Genomic DNA, 19,087 nt, shown 5'->3' with positions numbered 1-19,087 from the left:
CCTGTGCAGGGACCTCAAGGCATCGTTTGCTTGTGGCCAATTATAGCTCTCTGGGAATGAGGACAGATGTGGGGAAAAGTAAAGAATGTGTATCTTCTCTATCTGGATATATTAAAAACATATGCTTTTGGGCTACTCCAGTAAGACATGAGACATAGACAGATTTAGATATGGCTTGTTTTTAATTTCAAAGAACGAACCAAGGCTCCCAGACAAGACAGGGATGGTGGGGAGACTGGAAAAAAAATATAATCTTGGGCTTTAACCAATCCTCATGAGAAGCACGGACTTCCGAGCAGAGACTATACTGGGGTGCTGCCTGGCACCATAGCATGGTTGTTTGTGAGAAACAACAATCCTCCCTTGACTCATGGGCCCCAAATCCAACCCTCTCTGTATTTCTGTAGGACCCAAGGTGGGTTGGGTAGAGCTTAGGGTACAGTGGAAATGGATCAGGGGCCAAGGGGGGATGGAAGCAGGTGCCAGTATCATCAATAATAGCTATTTGATGAAGAAAGGGAGAGTAAAGAACACGACGATGAAGAGAAAGGATATTTCTCCGGTACTTATTTAGAAAGTGACAAGTTGGGGCACCTAGCTGGCTCAGTCAGAAGAGCATGCGACTCTTGATCTCGAGGTCAGGAGTTTGATCCCCACAATGGGTGGAGAGATTACCAAAAAAAATAATAATAGAAAGTGACAAATGTGCCTTACTCTAAGTCCAGAGGGGAAAAAAAGTATACAAATTACTTACTTTGCCTTAAGCTCATATAAATTTTAAAAACTAACCCTTACCAGAGTCAAAGTCTTTTCCATTCTATTTGCCTTACTAATTAAAAACTTCCTTGAAGTTTGCACCTTTAAAAAGAACTTTCAATATTGTCCATGAATGTTTAGTGACTTTATCAAAAGTATCTCCTTGAATAGACTTCCAAAATATAGATATTTGGTTTAACTTATTTACCCACATTGTAGAATACATTCATTGGTACCGAAAAAAAAAAAAAAAACGTACCTAAGACCTATCAGATGCAGGCCACCGTGCTGGACACCGCAGAATGCAAAGATAAAAAAGACCTGATCTTGGGACGCCTGGGTAGCTCAGTTGGTTGAGCGTCCAACTTTGGCTCAGGTCATGATCTCATGATTCATGGGTTTGAGCCCTACGTCGGGCTCTGTGCTGACAGCTCAGAGCCTGGAGGCTGCTTGTGATTCTGTGTCTCCCTCCCTCTCTGCCCCTGCTCCACTTGTTCTCTCTCTCTCCATCTGTCTCTCTCTTTCAAAAATAAATGAACATTAAAAAAATTGGGGGAGGGGAAAAAAAGACCTGATCTCAAAACCTCATCATGCAATATACACAAATATTTATAAGGCATCGTGTGATAAACTAGTGGACATTTAATACTGTTTGGCCATTTTGTAAGCCCCTCTTTTTTAGGACTCCTTTACAGAGGGGCTTAACAGATATACATAAACATTTAAATCAGTACTTCCGGAAAATGAGTTTGAGGTTTTGTTTGTATTGCAACATGTATACCATGTTTGTTAAAGGACCCCCTGGTTTGGATGGACTGCCAGGCTTGAAGGGCAAACCTGGAGACATTGGACCACCCACAACTGCAACAGCCATGAGAGGCTTCATCTTCACCAGGCACAGTCAGACCACAGCCATCCCTTCCTGCCCAGAAGGCACACAGCCGCTCTATAGTGGGTTCTCTCTTCTTTTTGTACAAGGAAATGAACAAGCCCACGGACAAGACCTGGGTAATGTCCCAGTCCTTGTTTTCAGTCATTTTCTTCCATATACAGATGGTCAATTTTCATAGCATGGGGTACTTCTCTCTGAAGCTAAGTGTAAACAACCCTGAGTGCCTGACAGCACTCCTTGAAGACCGTGAATAAGACAACACAGGCCTAACGTCTAATTTTCATTCTGGAAACGTGAAGCCCTGGAAGGAGCCTTGCTTGTGAAATGTTGATCTAGCTCATCCTGTTGAATGCAAACAATTTTCACTGAAATCACGTTTGCTTCTGAGTCTTACAAGTAGCATCTTTTCTCAAGCTTTGTCTAGTTATTAGCTATTATACGCATAGGAAGAACTGGGAATATTTTGAAGTAAAAGACATTTTTCCAACAGACCTCTACCAGTCCTCAAGTGCTAGGCTCATTAGAAAGGGTCCCAGGAAGTTTTAAGGGTGGGAGAAGGAAGATGTGTTTGCTTATTGGATCTTTGATTTCTGTCACTGTTAAAACTTTGCAAATAACACATTCTGCAAGTAACTCTTTTGTGTTGCCTTTCTCATTTTTGCCATAGGTTGTTTTAATCAGCCTTTAGCTAGCAAGGATACTCAAAATGATTTTGATTTACTGACAGTGATACTCAGTCTAATGTTTCATTAGGAACCCTTGGCAGCTGCCTGCAGCGATTTACCACAATGCCATTCTTGTTCTGTAACATCAATGACGTATGCAATTTTGCATCTCGAAATGATTATTCATACTGGCTGTCAACACCAGCTCTGATGCCAATGGACATGGCTCCAATTACTGGCAGGGCCCTGGAGCCTTATATTAGCAGGTAAAAATCTAATCCCTTAGCTTTGTGATGGGACCAGGTCAGTCACTTCATTTGTAACGGAACGTAGGGCAGCAAGTACATCGCAGTGCGCGAGAGCGGGGATGCCACATTCTTCATTTCGTGTTACAGATGCACCGTCTGTGAAGGTCCTGCGATGGCCATAGCTATCCACAGCCAAACCACTGACATTCCCTCCTGTCCTCACGGCTGGATTTCTCTCTGGAAAGGATTCTCTTTTATCATGGTAAGGAGGAAAGAACAGCAAAGTCATAGTAAAGATTGCCCCTAGAATCTTACGTTGGACTGGGTGAAAGGCGGCCGCCGGGGAATGATGTCAATGGACACAGCGTGCCACGGACATCTGCTTGAAAATCTAGAAAGATAATTTTTTTAAAGCAAGTTGGGTTTTTTTTGTAAATAAAGGAGCATTAAAAAAAATGACTTCATCCACAAATTCTAAATAAGACATTTAGGTGAAGAGTAATACCATATTAGTAATGGAATGCCTATATTTTTAGCTGGCAGCTGTTTTATATAGATAGATCTTCTGTAATCCTTATGGAAACCCTAAAGGTAGTTTCTATTATCTGCAGTGGTATGCTAGTAAGTGGTAAAGCTAGGATTTGAACCTGAGTCTGTCTGCTCCAAAATCTTACTGCCTTACACTGTGCCCCTTTGACATTCCTATGAAGACGGGAACTAAGAGAAAAAGACTTTTAAAGAGATTCCCCAGATCTAAGTGCTAAATGAAGAAATCTATGGACCGACCATCAGTGATTGTGCTAGCTGCACATATGTGGTGGGTGGTTATTCATATTTTGTGTAGCATCATTTAGGATACATTATCCCCCCTTCTTTACTGAAAACATAGTGATGAGTTCAGAGGGTGATCAGTACTATAAGGGAAATAAGGAAAGATAAGGAGAGAGATTGTGAAAGGGACAATGTCAAGGAAAGCCTTCTTCAGATCATATTTAAGCAGATCCCTAAACTCTGAGAACAAGCTAGCTGAGGAAAAGGTGCATTCCAGGCAGAATAAATAGCTTTTGCTTTCTTTTTGATGACTATCCCTCAACTTGGAAGGTAGCTAGAGTATTAGCAAATCTGGGTAACGGAGCATAAGAAGTTCAGTTCATGCTATTTTCTTTTCTTATTGTCTATTACCCGCCCCCCCCAAGTGTATAGCATTGAAAACTTGAATGCCACGCACAGAATTCTTATTCAGAGATTTTTACCTTGACAGTTCACAAGTGCAGGTTCTGAGGGCGCAGGTCAGGCTCTGGCATCCCCCGGGTCCTGTCTGGAAGAATTCCGAGCCAGTCCATTTATAGAATGTCATGGAAGAGGAACGTGCAACTACTATTCAAATTCCTACAGTTTCTGGTTGGCTTCATTAAACCCCAAAAGGATGTTCAGGTAACTATTCAAAGTCAAGTTTAACCTGATGACTCAATCACAGACTTATTCAGAGGTTGCCATGTTAGATTTTCGTTACCTGGGTGTTGATGATGAACATCGGAAAGATCTCATGCCAACAAAATCCAGTTTACCTTGGCACTCGCGGTGCCAAGTGTCCTACAGTGAACAAATAGCCATGGCTTTGTACTACTGCACCAATAAAGACCCCCAAAATGTGATTTCTGTCACCACCAAACATATTTAACATTTGTATATAAACTTCTAGCAAGTGACAAACAAAACCACTAACCGATCTGCTGCTCTTAATTTACTGCACTGGCAGACTTGTGAGTAATATAGACTATTTAAATGGTAAGCGTGGTTTTTATTACAAAACAGGATTTGTGAGTTTGCATCACAGCCTATGTTTCCTTACTGCTGCTGAAACACAACTAAATTATAAAATGTCAACAACATTATAAAATGTCGCAACAATATACCTCCTGTAATAGAATTTGATGAGCTCCAATAGTTATTAACAAACCTCAAAGCCAGCAAATATTCCCTTTTTATCTATATTGATGAGATTTTTTTTGTTTTTTGCTTTTATTTCAGAAAACCTATTCCATCAACTATGAAAGCTGGGGAGTTAGAAAAGATAATAAGTCGCTGTCGGGTGTGCATGAAGAGAAGACAATGAAGAAAACAGAACTGTTCTTTTTTGTCCTAAATAACCAAGTAATGGTGCAGAATATGCATTTATTTGGGAAGTTTTCTCTAACCAAACAATATGGTTCTGTGATGACTTACTACAAAGTTTCTATTTGTTTCCCCACACAACAAAGCATTTCTTCTACGTCAGTTCTGCCATCCGGGTATCTAAATATGGAGTTTCCCGTGGCAAGGCAGACTTGGCCAAAAATACCACTGAGATCATCTTCCATTCGTATCCGGTGCGCTAGCTCCATGGCGAGTGTATAAAGTTTGATGCCACAAGTTAACTGGATTTGCCCCCTTCTAGCCCAGTCTTTGAGACTCAGGGAGGCTAAATCGCTTTGAGATTGTGCCACCAACCCCTCCCTAAAACTTTAGCCCCTGGGACAGGAAGGAGATGGGGGCAGGTGGAGTAATAGAGCCTCATGAATTGTACTGTACTTTCAGACCCGTTCAGTAACGGAAGGCCTGAGGAAACCAGAACCGAACTAAGGTTCATGGATATTCTAGGGCCCTTTCAAAGGTACCCAAGACTAAGGCCAAAAGGGGGTTTCCCTAAGGCCAAAAGGGGGTTTCATATTTTTTTAAAGCTTTGTTTTTCCACTGAATTCATTTCACCGCAGCAGTACGACCTGCTTGTGTTCCCATGGTTACCCTTACTGAATTAATTTTAATAGGCTGATGTTATACACATACTCTGCGATGTATCTCACTTCCGTTTTACCAGCTCACCCACACAAATAACAAGGACACTACTTCTTCAATGTGCACTTTAACCCCATCCCTATAGATGGTCAGAAAACTTAAGACATTTGTTGGCTAATCGGGCTCCAGGTATTATTCCCTTGCTGTGATCCATTCATATTCCATTTAACCTGGGCATTTCCAGATTAATTCCCTGGCTATTTCTCTAATTCTTTTTTTTTGTAAAAAAAAAAAAAAAATGTGTTTTATATTACATATTCTTACCAACCGTGTGGAAAGAGTTGTGTAAAAATCTTAATGTACAAATTGTATAGTTTGGCAGATATAGGTCTTAAAATTTGCTTTTCAGTGTGTTGATACATTCCCAAGGTTACTTAATTCAACTGAACAAGCATTTCATTCAGCACCAAGCCATGTCCCAGGCATGGTGCTAAATTATAGCTAGTAAGGGGGAGAAAAAGAGACTTGCTTTTGACCTGATAATCCAGAAGAGGTGATGAACTTACTGCTGCCGTTAAGACTCCCACATATCCGAGCTGGGGTTTTTTTTTCCCCCTTTTCTTCCTTTGTCACTGTCCTTCACTGTTGTTATATGCATTCAGCATAATTCAGTAGATCTCTGTAAAGGTTTACAAATAAGATCTTTGCCCAGGGAAAGCCCAGGATATCTAGCTTCTCTTAGGCATTGCAGAAGCCAGGTAGGAACAATGTTAAGAAAACAAAGGTCTGCAAAACTCTAGAAACCACTTGTGCTTGATGGTGACACTCTCTGATGGATCTGAGGCCAGGTATCCTGAGGCCAAGTTCTGAAGATGCTTCTTGATCCCCCCAGGTGGCCTCGGTGGTGCTGATATTCAAATTCAGGTCACTGCTTCTGTCTCAGTTGCGAAGTGAAGGTGTGACCGCACAGGACAGCACACACCGTGACTGTGGTTCCCATCCTTCGCTGCTCACATGACTGCCATCAAGACATTTGTACATTTGAACGTTATAAAGTGCATTTTACTTAGTTTACGTAGACTCACCTCATATTAAGACTTTTTTGCTCTACAAATACCCTACAGTCCCAATCGTACAATAATGGCATAGAGGGCTAACTGACGTCCACAAACCCTCTGTAAGCCAGTAGTTCTCAAAGCGTGGTCCCTGGACCAGCTGCATCAGCAGCATCTGGGAACTTGCTACGAATGCCCATTTTAGGGCATCGCAGACCTACAGAATCAGAAACTCTAGGGGGTAAGGCCCAGAAATGTGAATTTTCACAAGCACTCCAGGCGATTGCCAAAGCACTCCATGTTAGAACAAGTGCTGGAGGCAAACAGCCAAGAGAAGATTCTGCGGGCAGTTACCTGGCACCCCTGGCTGCTATAGCTCCATCTGTCCCTCTCTTTGAAGTCCCAGATCACAAACGCCCTGAAGGTCGGCTAATTTTACTAATCCAGGAAAGCCCTAGATTGCTACAGCCAAAGGACTGGCCTCCGCTTAGCCAAGCCTCCTCTCCTCTGGCCGCTTATCAGTGTTTAACTTCTGACAAAGACAGGCTGTGCGAAAGCCTTACATTCCAGTGAAGCCATTAACAGCTGCTCCGCCATATGTCACACGTCTGAGACTGACCATTGAAACGCAGCTCCCCTGCCTCGCTTTCCAGACGCCTAGGAGTAGCTTATAGTGTTATGCAGACTTACCTTTGTAGATAAAATGTAAATACCTTGTTTCTTTTAAAATTGGGGCTTCAACTTTGGAATTTCACAGTGTGCTAAAATAATGGATTTCTCAGAGGTCTCTCTTTTTGCAAGGTAAACATTATTAACTTATTTATGAAAGTATTACAATAATGCTAAATTTGAATTTCAGTGCTAATTTAACTTACAAAGATTTTTCTATGCAGCAAATGTAACTTACTGCAACTAAACTTAATTTAATGTTTACTCTGTAACCAAATGAAATATATTTAAAATATATTGAATATTTTATATTATTATATCCTGACAACATTACAATGTTGTAATGTACTAATATTTCTATAATTATAGTTAAAAATTATTTTATTGTATTGTCTAAAAATAAAATTGAAAAAATGATATCTGGTCTTATTTTTTTCAAAATGGAGATAATTTTCTGAGTTGTAAAAATAATATATATTCACTGTTAAAACAACACATGATGCAAACTTAGGAAGAATATAAAAATTGCCATGATCTAACCCGTCACGCTCACCCAAGATCAATAAGGTATATGCCCTTCCAGAGTTTTTCCCTGTAAATATGTTTTTAAACAAACTTGGGATAAAAACATGCTATTTTGTTACCAGATTTTTTTTTAACTTAATACTTTATGGACATATTTTCACATCAATAGACAAGAAGTAAGCATTATTTACACCACAGTCCATTGCATGGATTTACTACATAGGTCGATGAATCCCCAATTGGTGGACACTTGATTTAGTTTTATTATGAATATATTGTACATATTTCTTTTTTTTCTTTAATTTTTATTTATTTTTTTTTTTAATTAAAAAAAAATTTTTTTTTAATGTTTATTTATTTTTGAGACAGAGAGAGACAGAGCATGAACGGGGAGGGTCAGAGAGAGAGAGAGACACAGAATCTGAAACAGGCTCCAGGCTCTGAGCTGTCCGCACAGAGCCCAACACGGGGCTCGAACCCACAGACCGCGAGATCATGACCTGAGCCGAAGTCAGCTGCTTAACCGACTGAGCCACCCAGGCGCCCCTTTTCTTTAATTTTTAGAGAGAGAGTGAATGAGAGCACACAAGCAGGGGAGAGGGGCAGAAGGAGGGAGAGGGGGAAAAGGAGAGAGGGAGAGAGACAGAGAGAGAGAATCTCAAGCAGGTTCCATGCTCAATGTGGAGTCCAACGTGGGGCTCGATCCCATGACCTTGGGATCATGACCTGAGCTGAAATCAAGAGTTGGACACTCAACTGACTGAGCCACCCAGGCACCCCCTATTGTAAGTATTTCATTTCAATTTTACTGTTACTTCCTCAGGATCAATCTCTAGAAGGAAAATTATAGCATCAAAGGACTCCCACAATCTTGGTCTTTGATATACATACAAAATGTTCTCCAGGAAGGTTGTGAGAATTTCAAGCTCTATCAACAATGTAAACACCCATCTCCTTACGCTTTTACCAATTCTGGGTATTGCTGTTACTTTACAATTCTGCCTATCCCATTTTAATTTACATTCTTCTCACTACCAGTGATTTGTCACATTTAATGGATATTTGTTTTGTTATTAGTATTTTTTATTAGTGCTTGTTTTTGTTTTCCTGTGAAGGGCCTGATCATATCTTTGCTCGTTTTCTATTAGGGTGTTTAAAAAATTTTTACAAATCAGTTAAGAAAATGTATAGATTACCGAAATTATGGGTCATAGGTTTTGATGTTTCCCATTGATAATACAAAAACTCCTCATTCAAGGGAACATATTCGTAAAATTTTAAATGTAAAGAAGCAGTAAAGAGGAATGCTTTTCACATGCAAAATATGAAATTTTGTAAGTAAGGAACTTTCAGGCTGTGTTAAATGGCAATCAGAATAATCAAAGGAAGAAGGTGAATGAACAGGAATCCTGAGTAATAGTTCTAAGACAAAGAAAATTCTTGCTCAAATACATATTTTAGAAGTATTCTCTTAACTGGACCCAAAATCTAAATTGAAAATATTTTGAGCCAAAAAAAAAAAAAATGTTTATTTAAATGAACTTATTTTTACTGCTGGCAACTAGAGGATTGAATGACAGTGGCCGTCCTCTCTCTACTTACAAGCCTGTTTGGAAGGAAAATAGTGATCAGTCTCTAACGGATTCTTAGCAACCTACTGACAGGGCACTCACAGAGTATTAACAGTGCCTAGGTCACCTCACCCTATTCCCAGCTCTGCCTACTGGAAAGTGAGAAACAACCAAACACGGAGTAAAAAGTAAATGATGTTGTATAACCAGACTAAATCTTAAACATTCACATAAATATGACCTTCTCTCTCGGGGTGTTTGCAGACTCTAAGGTAAAAATGCTGACATTGCCCAAAGACTTTGTAGAACTGTTGCTTTGGAATTATCATGAATTACAGTTTGTCAGCCAAACCAGGAAATGGGTCTTATTACTTTATACCCAAGACCTACACGATGCTCAAGATTATTTGGCTCCACAGAAGACATCCAGATGAGTGAGACACAGACCTTGGTCTCAAACACAGAACTTCATCTGTGATCTCAACACAGAACAAAAAATAAGGCGAATACATAGATTAATTATAATACTGGACAGAATGTGATAAGTGTTACAAGAAACAACAAATAGTGATTCAAAAATTGGGGGCTTCAGGAAATAATTACAAAACAAGGAATATTTTAGGTGGTCCTTTAAGGCTAGTTAAGATTCCAAGAAGCAAAAGGTCGTCAAAGGCACGATAGCATTCCAGGTGTCAGGAAAAGCATGGATAAGGGTAGGCAGGAAAGCATGGAGCTATCTCAGAGAATAATTTGTGGTCAAGAATACATAGAATATAAGAATATACATGGAATACATAACATATGGAATATATGTATTCTCTGGATATGGAAACATCACATACACATACATACACAAACAGTGGTAAATAAAGTGGAGTAGTAGGAGTTAGGGCCATATTAGGTAGACTTTCAAATACCAGGTTGAACTTGTACTTCACTGGCTGGTATAAGAGCCAGTGAAGATTCTGACAAAAGAAAATGATCATATAAATGGTAACCTAGAAGGTCTAGTGTCTTATATACTGCCCTTGCCAGGCTATTTCATAATTTCAAGTGTTTTCAAAAATTACTGGATTGCTGTTATGGACTCCTGAATTGTAGAGAACTATAAATCATCAATTTCTTTTAAACCTAGGGCTTCAAATTTGGGATGTCACAGTTTGTAAAATGAGGTTCTTTGCCAGCCTCTAGTAAGAATTAGAGGGGAAAAATGATTGTAGAGATGGGGAGGCCAGTTAAAAGGTCATCAGCCCAGATGATGGGTAATGGTCTAGCAGGGGGAAAAGAATGGACAGAGAAAGTGGACAGTTGGTATTAAGATGAGGGAATCTGAAGCGGGCGGGGGGGGGGGGGCGGGCGCTTGGGAGACAGTGAAAGATGACTTCAGAGCTTCAGAGTTTTAAAACTTGGTGACTAGAGTGCTCGCTTCGGCAGCACATATACTAAAACTTGGTGACTGGAAAAATAATCTTGCCATGAACTAAAAAAAAAAAAAAATTCAGGAGAAGGTATCTGAACTGGGAAGAGGGAGAAAATTTGAGTTTGAAACTCTGTTGGGATCAAAACTCCAAAAGGACACTTATGAAGAATTGGCTAGAACTAGTGCGACAGGATGAGACTAAACAGATGTGTTATTTACATTTGTATCTATTCTTACGGAAGGATGATTTGCCAGTATTGTGAAGGGGTCCCAAGTACATTAATTCTCAAAGTGCTTTCCAAATTATTTTGAAGAATGGTAACATCTCTGGAATATCTTTAGATTCTACAGTAGTCCCTACTCATGTGTATGTCCTTGTTGGGCTGTTTGTTAAAATCTAGGCATATAAAATATTCCGTCATTTGCTTCAGTCCGTACCAATGTCGGTGAGTATGGTACTGAATTTCCCGAAGTTAGTAGTTAGGGGTTTAGATCCAGAGAGGGCTCTCCGAAAGCTAAACAAGGCTGCTAACTACTTTGAGTCCTAACTTCTCTTTTAACAGCATTCTCATCTTGAAGGATTGGAGGAGCCACTCGGGGCAGGGGCCACTGTTAAGAAAGACATCTAATAATTAGAGGGCTCGACTAGAAATCAAAATTGGAGCGTGGATCACCACCAGAATTGGCGAAATATACAGATTATTAGGCCTCACACCACAGAGATTTGGGTGCAGATAGTTCTGAAAAGTAGTCATATTAAGTGGCTACCGAAGATTTACCTTGTAGACACGTGGGTCTTGAAGATCACCAACTCCAATAAAGTTTAAGCGTGAAGCCAATTTGCACCGCGCCCTTGCTTTGTTGCCTGCGGTTGGCGCTCTTTGCCCTCAACAAAGATGTCCCCGTATCGCCGTCGCACTGCCCTCGTTCCTGTGCGTGAGCCTCACGTCCGCCCTTCCCCGTGTCACATGACCACGAAGCTGCCTCAGCTACGGTTCCTGGCAAGGGCCAGCCCCGGCCGTTCTCGCGTCTCTGCCGGCCCGCTGTGGGCCGCTCCGGCCGGTGCTTTGACCGGGCGCCTCCGTGCGCTCGGCCAACGGCCTTTGGGAGCGCCCACCCGAACGCCCCCCGAGCCGGCGGGCGGCGGCCCTCGCCCGAGACACTCCAGCGGGCCCAGGGGTGAGTGTTGATGCCTTCCCGATCCGGGACCCGCGGCCCGAGCCGGCTTCTCGGCCTGGCGCCGCGGCCGTGACCATCCGGCCGGCGGAGGGACCCTCGGTGACCCCGGCCCGTTCATGGGGTCGCTCCGAGTCCCGACCTCCGAGCTCTGGCGTTTCCTCCTCCTCCTCGGGGCCTTGCCGCCTCCTCGGTCCCCGAGGAGCTCAAGGGAGAGCAGCACACGCTCCTGCGAGCTTTTTCGGGCTAACCTCTCCCCGCCTTTCTAGCTCGGGGTCTCATTTTGACCACAAATGTGGACTTTCCTGGCTAGAAAATAGTTTGGGGGAGGGGGTTGAGAAACCTTGGGGGCGTCCCGAGAGCTTGAACGCGGAGCTTTGCTGTGGTCTTCCCTCATCCTTCCCGGCCAAGGCCCCCGAGGCATCTTTCGGTATGACCTTGAACCAGCCGCCTACGGACTTAACAGTTTTGGGTTCTGGTTTGTACTTTGTGGAAAATGACGTGTTCGCAAAGGAAGGCCTGGTTGGAAGCTGGTCGGCCGCGGGAGGCCCCTTGGCCGGGTCCGTCTTGTAAGCAGCCTTCTCCCAGGTGTGGATGGTGGGAGTTGCTTCTCGGATTCCCTTCCAGGAGCTGGGAAGCCGGAGGAAAACTCGAGCGCCTGTTCCTCGGAGCCTCTGACCTTGGTCTGCAGGGCGAGGCCCCTTGGATGGTGCAGGAACACCCCGGGCCGCGTCCTGCGTCGTTAGAGCGAGGGGCGCTGTGTAAGGGATGAGGAACCTTTCAAAGTGGTGGCATCTTTTGGTTGCAGCAGATAAGAAAAGCCCCAGGCCCTTGTTCCCAAATGTAGAACCAGTTGTATTCAAGCCTCGCAAACACTGAGAGACTTGATCGGAAGGACCTTAAATGTTTTTCTCTCCTTACATTAAATTAAAAAAAAAAAAACAAAAAACAAAAAAACAAAATTGTTTCTTTGTCAATTTGGTCGGCTAATGAGATCCCAAAGGAAAAAAACCCTCAGGAAAATGGATTTGGAAAGAATTAGAACGATTTGGTTGTATTCAGTAGTCTTTCCCCATATAATTAAATTATGTGTAGGAGCTGCTATCTTTTGGGTTTCAAACGCGTGCGAATTGCTTTTTGCTGTTCTTTCCAAAAGGAAATTGTGTGTTCTGTCCCTTCCTGTCTGATAGGGCTGCCCCATTGTAGGATTGCACAGTTTAGCTCTTGCTTTCCTCCCTTCTGGTGTTGAAACTTGTTTTCTGTGGATGCACAGCCTTACTTTAAAATTTGATAATTTATGTTTTTCTTAAGTTTTCAGTGACATTTCTTTAAACACTGCAGTTAATCCTGGATCGCTACACCCTGATTTGCTAATACACCCGTTTGTTTAGTTGCTTGAAAAGAGAACTGAAACAGGGTGACCTATATAAAAACCTTAAACTAGGTCCACACAATAAGTGATAAAGAACCAGACACTTTTTTTTTTTTAAATAATTGGAGCATTTTATAAAGCTTTGCAACCACAATCAATTTGACCCAAGCTGTTTCCGTGACTTCCTGGGCTGTTTCTCTGGGTTCCAGTGTTCTGATACAGAGATTAAAGTCAAGCTTGAATCATTGTGTCCCAAAACTGGGACACTTTCCATGAGTGGGGTCTGACTTGATTCTAGATAGTATATGGATAAGGATTGTTTCAAATAGTTATGTTTTTGTTACATGTATGTATAGATACATCAGATCCGTGGTTTGAAGAAGTTATGTAAAATTTCCTTTCAAAACACATTTATTCAGTATTTTTTAAAGTTGAGATAAAGGAAGAATGAAGTGTGGATAAGAGAAAACGTATAGTTTGAATGTGGAAAACAACTATGAAATCGGTAAGTTACTTGTGTTTGGGAAGTACTAGGCTTAGAAATCAGAGGTCTAAGATCATCGATGATTCTAAGAGCGATTTGGTCTCCTTAGTTATACAGTGGAGAATTGTGGACCGGTTGCCTAGTAGATTCTAATTACAGAACCTCAGGAATTAGTGTCTTAGCTCCAAATGAGAAGTTTATTTTATGTATTGCCAAAACATACCAAACATGCTATAGTCTAATGAATGAGGGGGGAAAAATAGATTCTTATCTAATTAGGACAGTGCAGTGTTAAATCTTAGAAAAGCTCCATTTACTTTTTTTTTTTTAATCTTTATTTTTGAGAGAGAGACAGAGTGTGAGCAGGGGAGGGACAGAGAGAGAGAGAGAGAGAGACAGAAGGGAGCCAAAGACACAGAGGGAGCCAAAGCAGGCTCCAGGCTCCGAGCAGTCAGCACAGAGCCCATCGCGGGGCTTGAACTCATGGACTGTGAGATCATGACCTGAGCTGAAGTCGGAGTCTTAATCGACTGAGCCACCCCGGCACCCCAGACCATTTACTTTTTAAATTTAGGTAGCTCAGATAGGCTGCAGGAGAATGTGGCTTTTTCCAGAAGTTGTCTTTTCAGTGTCTACCTTTATGATCTAAGTCTGTGATATTTTACAAACTGAGAGATTCTCCTAAGACCAGATGTTGCTATAGAATGAAATGTTGAGGCTCAGTGGGATGTACCAGTGGAAAGCCAGTAAGAAGACTGAAATGCAGTAAACGGAGGGGGGGGGGGGGGGCCAATAGCACATTTCAGGGATATAATGTTGTTTGGTTATCTTTGGCCCTTGCATATTATTATAAAACTTCAATTTATAATGTCACATTACGATAATCCTTTTGAGATATGTCTTTTCTGTATCATAGTTGAAGATAAGCTTTTACTGTGTTTCAGCTGCACCCAAGAATTGCAAGAGGTTCTCTTCTAGAAAGATGCACAAAAATTGATAGCAGAGGTTGCCCGTGGGGACCTGGGTGGTTATAGGATAGGATCTGGTGGGACACTGTATTTTCTCTGTGTGTTCTTGCATGTGCGTGTATTGCTGGTTCAAATTCAAACACTGAAGGAAAGTTGTGAATGAAATTAAGTAAATATGAAATTAAATTACGTATTGAATAAAAATAGCTGAATGAAAATTTAGCCGATACATTTGTTCCTTCTTTATATGTGTATATGCATTTACACATAATTGTTAAGATTCTTTTATATTTAAATGCTTTTCATCTGCCACATCTTTCTAAATTCACATCAGAAATGATGACAGTTCTTTATTTTATCTTGCACTAACTGATGAATGGTTGTAGGGCCCTGGCTGTGGGACTAAACTTGGTGGTGAGCTTGTTAATTTTTTCTTTCATTATTGGCTTCTTAATGTAAGGTTGTATATCTTTGGTGACTTATCACTTAGAGGATTTCCAGCAATGCGTCCCTAACGTTGGTATCATGTCGCTTCTCAATTAACTCCTGTTTTTCTCCCTTAGGGACAAAAGTGGCTCTAAATCCAGCATAGGCACCTTGAAGGAAGTTAAAGGATTTAATATGAACCACAGAAGCAGATAGTGCCGAATAGCAAGCAGCCACTGGTACACATTTGTGAGTAAAAATTTTGTCTTTTGCCTCTATTTTCTTAGTCTTTGAGCCATCTGCATGCCAGATCCTCAAAGTTCACACCTTTGGGTAAAGAATAAAGGAAGCAGTTTAGCAGTCGTAATTACTAATTAACCGCTTGTCCCTAAGTAACTTGTTGCTCCCTAAGCAACCTCCAAGAACTGTCCTCAGCGTCTCATTGAGTGAGGTTGGTCAAGGGTAGTAACATATCTCTGACATGCAGGTTAGGAGATACCCCAGGTATGACTGGCCTTTAATTACCCCAGGTATAACGGTCTTTAATTGTTATTGCCCTTGATTTATATATAATACTTTTTGCTGAAAATTCAGTATATTTTGGCTTTTGAAGTCATTTCCTTTTAAAGAAACCATTACTTCTACATCGGTTTTTTAGGCCACGTCAAGTACATTTACTTCTGACCTTTACATTCTCGTCGTGATTTCTTCATTTGTGTTGTGCTTGTCTTAAAAAAGGAAAGGACTTTTATTCCCCTTCAGAATATAACGATTAAAGGAGTTTTATGGCAAGACGTTTGTTTTTAATCTGACTTCACATTCTTCTATATATTTGATTAGCTTTATCCCGTTTGCAAAATCATAAAATAGTGACTGTGCATAAAACCATCTTCATGATTTTTCAGACATAGAATAACTGTTTAGTAGAAATGTGAAAAGTGGTTTTGTGGATCAGGTCTTAGTAGATCATTTTAAGTGGATATTTACTTTTATTCATTTTTTTTTTTTTTGTAATAAAATGAACTGTGGAAATACTGATCTTTATTCTTTCTTTTTTACAGCTGGAAAAGCAGTCTTGGTGTTGTTATGTTCACCTCCAAAAAAGTTCAGATCTCTAGGGGAATTGTTGCATAAAGTAAACTGAACCACAGGGTAGCAATATTTTAATAGCTATTCCAGATGTGTATGTACTGTGTTGCAAATGAGTGAAAGAACAAGCAGTGATATACCAGTAGGAAGGTCAGTGGCATTTTATTCAGTTGAGCTGCTATTATAGGCTTGAGAGATTGTGGCTTGAAAGCTGATCGCCATAGGCTGATCTTTTATACTTTCACCAGCACTTTGTGTATGGGGGGAACTTTCTTCGGCATTTCCCCGAAGCATGGGTCCTTCTCTAATTTAGAAGGTTATTCCATGCGTCGGTACTGTCTCTCCCCTTAAAGGCATGTTATGCTTTTTAAAAATATACATGTAAATACAGTATTAATTGCACATAAATGTGAAGCTTCTGATTCCCCCAAAATGAATGCATCCGTTAAGGATTTATTGCTACAGAGTCTATATTTGATGTTCATTGCATCTCGGTCACCAGGTATACATTTAGTAAAAGAAGTTTTAGTTTGTATTTTGTGCTTTTTAGGGGACTACGTTTTTTAAAGTAAATTGAGAATTAGCCTTATTTACTTTATGAATCTGATTTTCATCATTAAAAGGTTTTATTTTTTTCATGCATGACAGCAATTTCTCATTTCATTTTTGGAAAATCCTAGCAGCTTTCTGTCAAATGATTGATTAGGAGATTTTAATTTAAGTTTTCTTTCAGACATTTTTGAATTATAAGCAGCATGCATATCTTGCAGAGAGAAAGAGAGGAAGTGTGTGTGTGTGCATGTGTGCGTGTGTGTGTGCACGCGCATTTGTTTTGTGGTTATACACTGATTTAAAAACTTGCTCCTAAGCAGTGTCTTCAAGGTGCCAATTCAGCTGATAAAGTGAGAAGGCATTCTGTTGAGGAAACTGTTTTCTTCGCTCTTTTGTTTTTGCTTTGTATGTGTTCTGTACTTGCAAAAGAGAAGGCCCTTTCTGCTCTTCCCACAAGGTACTGTCTTCTAACTTGGCCGTGTTAGGAAGACTGGCATCGTAACATGTGGTCACACACCCCCTCCCATCTTTAAATTCTTGCCCACAGAGTGAGTGGGGCAGCATTTCCTTCTCCCCGCGCTGCTGAGATGGCGGAAATTAGTCGAATTCAGTATGAAATGGAATACACCGAAGGTATTAGTCAGCAGATGAGGGTCCCGGAAAGATTAAAGGTAGCGCCACCAAATGCTGATCTGGAGCAAGGATTCCAAGAAGGAGCTCCGAATGCTAGCGTCGTTATGCAGGTTCCAGAGAGGATCGTTGTGGCAGGTACCTGACGTTTTGTTTGTAAAGTTGCCGGATAAAGCTTTGTTTTTTGGCTTTTTATGAAAACTTCTGGGTCTTTCAAACTATTGTTTAGGAAAGGGGCTGGGAAATACAACTTGGCAGTATTTGCAAAATTTCTGTCCTAATAGGCCGAAATTTCAAACAATATTTTTTAATAATGCAACCAGTTGACATAATTTACATACATAAAATATGTGTGGGGGCGCCTGGGTGGCGCAGTCGGTTAAGCGTCCGACTTCAGCCAGGTCACGATCTCGCGGTCCGTGAGTTCGAGCCCCGCGTCGGGCTCTGGGCTGATGGCTCAGAGCCTGGAGCCTGTTTCCGATTCTGTGTCTCCCTCTCTCTCTGCCCCTCCCCTGTTCATGCTCTGTCTCTCTCTGTCCCAAAAATAAATAAATGTTGAAAAAAAATTAAAAAAAAAAATATGTGTGACTTTTAAGCATACGGCTCGATGAGTTTTGGCCAACGTATATGCTCCTGTAACTGTCCACCACAGTCTAGCTATGGCACATGTTCATTACCCTGAAAGGTACCCTTGTGCCCCATCTCATTTAGTTCCTCCCCCTCAGTTCCAGGCTTTTTGAAACTCTTTCAAGTTCTTGCATGCATCAGTTGTTCGTTCCGTTTTACTCCTGGGTAGCATTCCACTATGTGAATACACCCCAGTTTGTTCATCCAGTCACCTACGGATGGAGATTTGGGTTGTTTCCTGTTTGGGACTGTTAGGATTAAAGCTGCTGTGAGTGTTGCCATACAAGTCCTTGTGAGGACGTGGGTTTTCGTATTCCTAGGAGTGGAATTGTTAGGTCATATTGTAAATTGTGTTTAACTTTATGGAAAACTGTCATGCTGTTTGTGAAACTGATTGTATGTACCCTGTGATATTCCCATCAGTGATGCATGAAAGTTTTCACTGCTCCACACCCTTGCCAACACTTTGTACCATCAGTCTTCTCATTTTAGACATTCTAGGGGGTGTGTAATGGCAGATAGTCTTTAATAAAACCACTCTCTTTTTAAAACCTCCTTCCCTTCTATTTCGTTACTCCTAGGAAATAATGAAGACATTCCATTTGCAAGACCAGCGGATCTTGACCTTATACAGTCAACTCCTTTTAAACCTCTGGCACTGAAAACCCCGCCTCGTGTACTAACACTAAGTGAAAGACCGCTAGATTTTCTGGATTTAGAAAGGCCTCCTGCAACCCCGCAAAATGAAGAAGTAAGTAGAGTTTTAATGTGAACTGAATTTGAAATAATCTAGACAAAAGCAAATGGTAAAGAGGATTAAAGGCTATAAATCCTATCATTAGCAATATGTAATGAAAGCCTTCCACATGGACCGTTAAGTAGTATAGATTGTGGTTTATAGACAACCCAAGTAAGACATTATGCTATTTTTTTAGATTTAGATGTTATGTTTCAGGAGAATGGAAATTTTTTAGAAATCATTAACGTTCATATGGTCTAAAGGAAGAGGTTTTTTGTTTGTTTTTTATTTATTTATTTTGAGAGAGAAAGAGAGAGAGTGCACAAGCAAGGGAGGGGCAGAGAGAGAATCCCAAGTATGTTCCGTGTTGTCAGCTCAGAGCTCAACCCAGGGCTTGAGCTCACAAACCATGAGATCATGACCTGAACTGAATTCAAGAGTCAGATGC

General features: G+C 41.0%; 3 protein-coding genes across 16 annotated transcripts in view; all 3 read left to right on the top strand.

Moving 5' to 3' along the window:
- The window catches only part of COL4A3 (collagen type IV alpha 3 chain), a 138,925-nt gene extending 131,891 nt beyond the window's left edge, over window positions 1-7,034 (top strand). For both annotated transcript variants that reach the window (XM_040450823.1, XM_040450822.1), the window contains exons 48-52: window positions 1,552-1,764; window positions 2,402-2,579; window positions 2,709-2,823; window positions 3,823-3,995; window positions 4,593-7,034. In XM_040450823.1, coding sequence (XP_040306757.1) covers window positions 1,552-1,764; window positions 2,402-2,579; window positions 2,709-2,823; window positions 3,823-3,995; window positions 4,593-4,677 — 764 coding nt within the window. In that variant the 3' untranslated portion in view covers window positions 4,678-7,034. The remainder of the gene's footprint in view (window positions 1-1,551; window positions 1,765-2,401; window positions 2,580-2,708; window positions 2,824-3,822; window positions 3,996-4,592) is intronic.
- Window positions 7,035-11,016: 3,982 nt separating this feature from the next.
- Window positions 11,017-13,958, top strand: LOC121014266 (uncharacterized). The gene is made up of 3 exons (XM_040450347.1): window positions 11,017-11,022; window positions 11,687-12,340; window positions 13,481-13,958. The coding sequence occupies exons 1-2, from the start codon at window positions 11,017-11,019 to the stop codon at window positions 12,323-12,325; spliced, it is 645 nt and encodes a 214-aa protein (XP_040306281.1). The 3' UTR covers window positions 12,326-12,340; window positions 13,481-13,958.
- Window positions 11,568-19,087, top strand: part of MFF (mitochondrial fission factor) — a 35,835-nt gene continuing 28,315 nt past the window's right edge. For 7 of the 13 annotated variants that reach the window (XM_040450837.1, XM_040450836.1, XM_040450835.1 and 4 more), the window contains exons 1-3: window positions 16,961-17,100; window positions 17,191-17,411; window positions 18,482-18,651. In XM_040450837.1, coding sequence (XP_040306771.1) covers window positions 17,051-17,100; window positions 17,191-17,411; window positions 18,482-18,651 — 441 coding nt within the window. In that variant the 5' untranslated portion in view covers window positions 16,961-17,050. Of the gene's footprint in view, window positions 11,756-15,139; window positions 15,252-16,063; window positions 16,242-16,619; window positions 17,101-17,190; window positions 17,412-18,481; window positions 18,652-19,087 lie in introns of those variants that run through there. The other 6 variants (XM_040450828.1, XM_040450826.1, XM_040450824.1 and 3 more) reach the window with 5 other exon arrangements.

The sequence above is a fragment of the Herpailurus yagouaroundi genome, unplaced genomic scaffold, assembly GCF_014898765.1.
Source record: "Herpailurus yagouaroundi ecotype Mexico unplaced genomic scaffold, PumYag 202, whole genome shotgun sequence".
In the NCBI taxonomy this organism is placed as follows: Eukaryota; Metazoa; Chordata; class Mammalia; order Carnivora; family Felidae; genus Herpailurus; species Herpailurus yagouaroundi.
The sequence above is the reverse complement of the archived record's forward strand: the minus strand, read 5'-3'. Positions and strand labels throughout refer to the sequence as shown.